This window comes from Lepidochelys kempii, chromosome 6 (genome assembly GCF_965140265.1).
Source record: "Lepidochelys kempii isolate rLepKem1 chromosome 6, rLepKem1.hap2, whole genome shotgun sequence".
Taxonomy (NCBI): domain Eukaryota; kingdom Metazoa; phylum Chordata; order Testudines; family Cheloniidae; genus Lepidochelys; species Lepidochelys kempii.
Genome location: NC_133261.1, coordinates 70,569,971 through 70,575,970, shown reverse-complemented (window position 1 = coordinate 70,575,970; position 6,000 = coordinate 70,569,971). Strand labels below are relative to the sequence as shown.

The 6,000-nt window shown below is 39.3% G+C and overlaps 1 protein-coding gene across 6 annotated transcripts in view; it reads right to left on the bottom strand.

The window, feature by feature from the left end:
- The window catches only part of TMEM87A (transmembrane protein 87A), a 29,058-nt gene continuing 23,058 nt past the window's right edge, over positions 1-6,000 (bottom strand). The window contains exons 17-20 of one of the 6 annotated variants that reach the window (XM_073348649.1): positions 5,900-5,961; positions 4,590-4,645; positions 2,893-2,923; positions 1-806 (exon numbers count right to left, since the gene is read on the bottom strand). In XM_073348649.1, coding sequence (XP_073204750.1) covers positions 765-806; positions 2,893-2,923; positions 4,590-4,645; positions 5,900-5,961 — 191 coding nt within the window. In that variant the 3' untranslated portion in view covers positions 1-764. The remainder of the gene's footprint in view (positions 807-2,892; positions 2,924-4,589; positions 4,646-5,899; positions 5,962-6,000) is intronic. The other 5 variants (XM_073348650.1, XM_073348651.1, XM_073348652.1 and 2 more) reach the window with 5 other exon arrangements.

Below are 6,000 nucleotides of genomic sequence, written 5' to 3'. Positions count from 1 at the left end.
TGTTGTAGGAAGTTTTTATTAGGCCACGCAACACTTTGAAGGTATGGGTAAGTCATTTTTAGGCATCCATCACATTGCCGGCAATGAGATGTGCCACAACAACAAATGCTGAAGTTATGCAACTGTTGCTCCTAGGTCAATGACATTTAAAATAGAAAATCTTTCCTATACACAGTGTTGTTAATAAAATTGCACTTGGTTTTGTTAAAAACATCAATATCATTGTAACTTTTTCAAAATATTTCCTTTTTGGTATCTCAATTGATTTCCTTCAATTACTGGGGCTTCTTACTCAAAAACCTCCTCTCCTTCTAAGCCAGCTGCGCAGTCTCCATCTATTAGCCATTATTTTCAATAAAATGGGAAGGTTGTTTCTAAAGTAACTCTTCACCACCTTCTTCTACCCTCCACCAAAAACAGGTAGTTGACCTGTGGAAGTTAATTGTAACATTGAATTCATAGTCCCTCAGTCAGATGTTAGGACTTTTAGTTTGACAGATTAAATATCTGAAGAAAGTTACAGAAGGTGCTGGAACACACATTTAAATCACTTAAAAATCCAAACTTGTAAATTCACTGTAAATTCAAACATTTTTCAAAGGTTTATCAATGTCCTCGTGAACCTCTTCCACAGTGAACTGTGTAAGATGCCCTCGCTCAAATACAGGGTCCAGTTCCAACGGTGAAGATCGAGAGAGAGAAGTAGGATGCGCCTGATCCACTGGGCAGCCTACGGGAAACAGAACTTTCAAGAAGCTGCTTCTTCACTCCATTTTGGATCTTTCAAAGTGTGTAATCATTCTTTCCTGCAAAATTCAAAAAAGGTCATTGAAGTTCGTAATTTTTGTCTCTGTGTTTACATCACTCAGTACTAAGAGCCCACTCGTCACATGTTTATAGATAACGCACATGCATTGCAGAACAGTGGTTATACACGGAATAAGAGATATATAAAGAGAGTGCTCAAATTTTGACAAGATATTAATTTGTCCAGTCAGAAATCTAACAGCACATATTGGGGAAAAGTTACCTTTCTGAGTATACACTGCTACTCTCTCTCTGTTTAGGTCAGATCATTACATGTTAACTCTGAATGTGTGAAGATACATATCATGTACACATTACAGAATTTCGTATGCTGGTTAGAGAGAAGCACACTCAAATACTGACATAATGCGTTTCTCCCTAACTAGCAGGAGGTTTGCGTTTTGTCACTCCCAAATAGGTGAAAAGGGAACTCTTAATCAAACCTTAAAGTTTGGAACTCATCTAATACTACAAAAAGCAGAAAGAAAAATATGTGCTAAAATCAAGGAAAAAACTATTCACTAAATAATTTGCAGAATGCTATAATAATCCATCGTCTCTCTCATTAAATTCTCTTCAGCAAGAACAATTTTTGCCTAGTGGTTCCAGATACAGTAGAGAGCACACTTTGTCAAGAATTTAATCAACTCATCAACATTCATAGCATTGGACATCATCAAATTAGGCTTGAATAAAGACTGGGAGTGGATGGGTCATTACACAAACTAAAAACTATTTTCCCATACTAACTTTTCCCCCTGCTGTTACTCACACCTTGTCAGCTGTTTGAAATGGGCCATCCTGATTATCACTACAAAAGTATTTTTTCTCCTGCTGATAATAGCTCCACCTTAACTGATTTGTCTCATTAGAGCTGATATAGCCACGCCCATCGTGTGTGTGTGTGTCTTCCTACTGTATTTTCAACTCCATGCATCTAATGAAGTGGGTTTTAACCCACAAAAGCTTATAACAAATTTATTTGGGCAGTTTAAGATGCCACAAGTAGTCCTCATTCTTTTTGCTGATACAAAGTAATACGGCTACCACTCTGAAACCCGTCAGCATTATTTAGGTGACTGATTTTATTGTAATTCAACATGAGGCACAGATTTCACATATTAACCCTTTATTTGGCCCAAAAGCAACATGCAAATGATGGTATTAACCAAAACTCAACTTCTAGAACAGTGGTGCACAAACTTTTCCAGTCGCACCCCCACTTACCATTAATGGAATCTGTCTGCACCTCCCTCCATTACAGCACCGCCAAGGCTTCCCCAGCTTGGGCTGAAGGCAAAGCTGGGGGCGGCACTGCGGATGGGGGAGGAGCTGGGGCTAGAGGCAGAGCTTGGCTGGGGGCAAAGAGGGAATCACAGCAGAGCGGAGCTGGAAATGTAGCACTCCCTCCCTGCCTCCCATGGGGGCTGGCCCAGGCCTGGAGGCAGAGCAGGACTGGGGCTGAATGAGTTTGGAAAAGAAGTGAAGCTGGGGGCAGAGTGGGACTAGAAGCACAGTGCTCCCTCCCAACCAGGGCTGGCTGACATCCCACTGCACCCCTGCCCACAAAATGTCCCGTCCCCCCCCCACCAATTTGGGGACCACTGTTCTAGAAACAGCTTCTAATTTATGCACCAGCATCTGCAGAGCCAGAGAGCCAGAAACAGCACTGTTTTGCTACAACATAAGTTACTGGAATTCACACAAACGTGGAAGGAGACAGGGAAATGCAGCTTTACTTTGAGTAAACATGCATGGCACTACTACATGAAGGGAGCATCTAGTATTTTAAATCATTTGGATTTAAAATAATTGTTTCATGATAAATTGCAATCTGCTGCACAGGTTCTACCATTCTTGAAAGTCTTTCGGCTGAACACTAGTTTACACTGTTCATATTTAGGGCAAATTATTGTATTTCATCCAATTAGAACATCGGTACTTCCTCCCCTCCCCTTTCCTGCCGCATTTATAGGAACATAAAGCTCAGTTCTAACAGGCCAAGTCAACCTCTTTAATGAAAGACTCATGACTCCCTTGGCATGTCATAAGACTTCAATTTGTGCTGAAGGCTTGTTTACTGACCTCATCTGAATCCAGAAGGGCTGGGAGAGCACTGCAGTAAAAAACAAACAAAGATTGGTACACAGACCCAAGCACTAAATGACTGAAAACATCAATGTCAGTTTTAACACCTCCAGCTTTTTGACAGGAATAGGTTATAATGGAGAAGACCACCAACCCTTTGCTAAAATTAGAGAACTGGAGGAAGACAGAGAAAGACATTAACAGAGTGAGATAGGACCTATGTAGTATTATCAAATACCAATAACAAAATCAGTTCCTAAGTTCTGCTTTAATTGTCCAGCTCTCAAATTCCCATCACTTGAAATCAGCCAGAAGATATCAACTTTCAAAAACTCTCAAGTAAAATGACAGTGTCTTTTATAACCTCTTATTTACTTTATGTGGTGGAGAGGAGTATCTTGCCTTTTACTAGCTTTCGGTACCCTCTAATTAAAGACAAACCCCAGGCAAATGAAGACAAATTTTCACAAGATACACCGGTTTTCCTCAGTGTAGTATTCTGAAACTGTACTTAGTATCCTATCATGTATAAACTGAATTGTATTTTTGTTAAACAGAGTTGTGTATTTAAATCCAGGATCTGAGTTTTCTGCTGGAATGCCAGTATCAGAACTATAAGCCAGTATCCATCATGGTTTACATATGATTTAAAAAAAGAAATTTAGGCACAGAACACCAAAGTTTAAACTGTAAAAATCACTATTAAGGCAGAAGTGATACCGGTTGTGTACAGTGGGCTTCCACACTACCAATGTCAAGTATTGAACTAAACTAAACAGCCACTAAACAGAAGGCCCAGACATTCTGTCTTAACTACCCAACTTAATAAAAATTATTCACAATTTATATTATATTAGGAAAAACACTCAAATGTACATCCAGAGCACACTACTGAGGGAAGCTAATCTGATTTTAACTCCACAAAAAAAAAAGCAAGTCATTGGACATGAGATTCAAAACACAGGTGGCTAACACTGACTTCAGCTCATTATTCATAGTCATGAGATGATATACAGAAGCCACAACAGGAAAAAGTTTCTTTCATACAAATATCACTACTCATGGTCAGAATCACACTGATTTCTCCATCCACAGAGCACAAGAATGTGTCAGCTCTGTCCTGTATCTTTTAAATGTCTTGGTCCTTTAACTAAAAGGACTAGGACTTTACCTTGTGTGATACCTCTAACTACACAAATGTTGAACGCTTAAAACCAAACATGTCACCAAAATATTGAACCAGAGACTTACTTATTCCCAGTAGCCTCACTTGTAGTACTGCTGATTTTCAACTTGAGGTCAAATCCTCATAAGGGACCATTTGCACCTACCACTACCAACTGTAGTGACTATTTAAGAAATTCCCAGTCTACATTTCAGCAGATGCATTACGTTTAAGGATAATTTCACCACAGCAGCAAGAGAAGGACAAACACCAAGATTTAAAGAAGGTGCAGTTCTAGATTTTTTTTTAAAAACCACTTAATAAACCCTATCAACTACTACATATGGCTATATATTTACACTTAGCATGCTGCACAGACGTACTCTTAAAGTCAGAGGCCAACTCCAGAAAGGGTTCAGCACTTGCCCAGCAGAGCCAGCACCACAACTGCTGGCATTCTAACTATACTTCCAGCGCTTCTGACTCCAGTGCAGCTGCTGCTGCTGCTTGTCACAGCACAGATACTCACACATCAGTCACTGAAGAAGGAACATTCTCTTCTACCCACTTCAGATCATCTTCCTGCTAGAAGCACAGAAACCAACATTAAAATAAAAAATGACAAGACTCTGAAGGGGTTTGCAAATGAATACATTTCCTCTAGCCTACCTGAAAAGTTCAGCATTAACTATAGTGGATGCCCACACAAGAAATACAAATTGTTATTTCTGGATAAAGGAATCGAATTCAGAGGAGCAGGGAAGTCAAAATAAATGTTTAAAACATTTTTCAGCCATTTTAAGCCAGTGCCTACTCAGCCAAGAATGAACTTAAAATGCTACAATAATGTATAAAACATGGTATTAAAACACAAAAATAGGATTCAGAATGTGGCATTCAAAAGATTAAAGAGTACACCCTATGTTAATGTAACCTTCCTAATTTTTGTTGAGACTCTCAGCACTTTCATAGCACTAGGAGGACTGTTGATTTGTATGAACTGACATTTTGATTTGCGATACATAATATTACGCAGGATTTTTGAGCACTGAACATATTTCTACTCTGCTTTTTTGCTGAACAGAAAACAATGGGCAGTTTTATCTTTATATTAAGGATATCTGTGAATTAGAAGTCATCTTTATTTGAATGTCCTTGCTGCTGACTCAAGAGTTTGAGGAACTCCTTGCTACTGCCAAAGCAGAACAGAGATTTCAGGGAGCAACAGGGTTCTACAGTTTATGCATGCTTTAGACAAAAATGAGCTCGACCCTGAAGGCTTTAGAGAAACAACTTTGGAATGCATTTTCTACCTACTCGTGAATAAATCCTGAGTTTTACAGGGTCACATGTGGAAAATGCAGACGTCTTAAATGCACTCACAAAAGATACACATGTACCTCAGGTGGTTGTGCATCTGACTGAAAAGCATACAGGATTTGGAAACATAGGGTAAGCAGTGTAAATGCCCTCTGAATCCAGTTCAACTTCCATGTATTTTTCTGTTTTGAAGCAATCTTAGAACCTGAGAGACTAGCTACACAAAGGCTAAATTATTACACTTCGTGTAATATGAAACAGTTCTGTCTCTAATGCATTATGTGCAAGTTCTCAAAGCACACACTGAATTCTGATTTACCAGAAAGCTAAAAACACAAAATCTGTTCACAAGCACCACGATCATCATGTTTTGACCCAAATCACTCACTTCTTGGAAAGGACAAACACAGATACTTGGTTTGCTCCTGTTACAGAGCTCCTATTTAAGTGGCAGCCAACTGAGTGATCTGGCATTACTTTTACCTAGTGATAGGGCCAAGGTGGGAAGGGCATACTCACAGCTTTGTTTGCTTTCACATTTCCATTTGGTTCTTGTTTTGTACTTCTCATTTTCATTCCCTCTGCAAAGGGGAGACACGACAGACACGGGATATTAAACT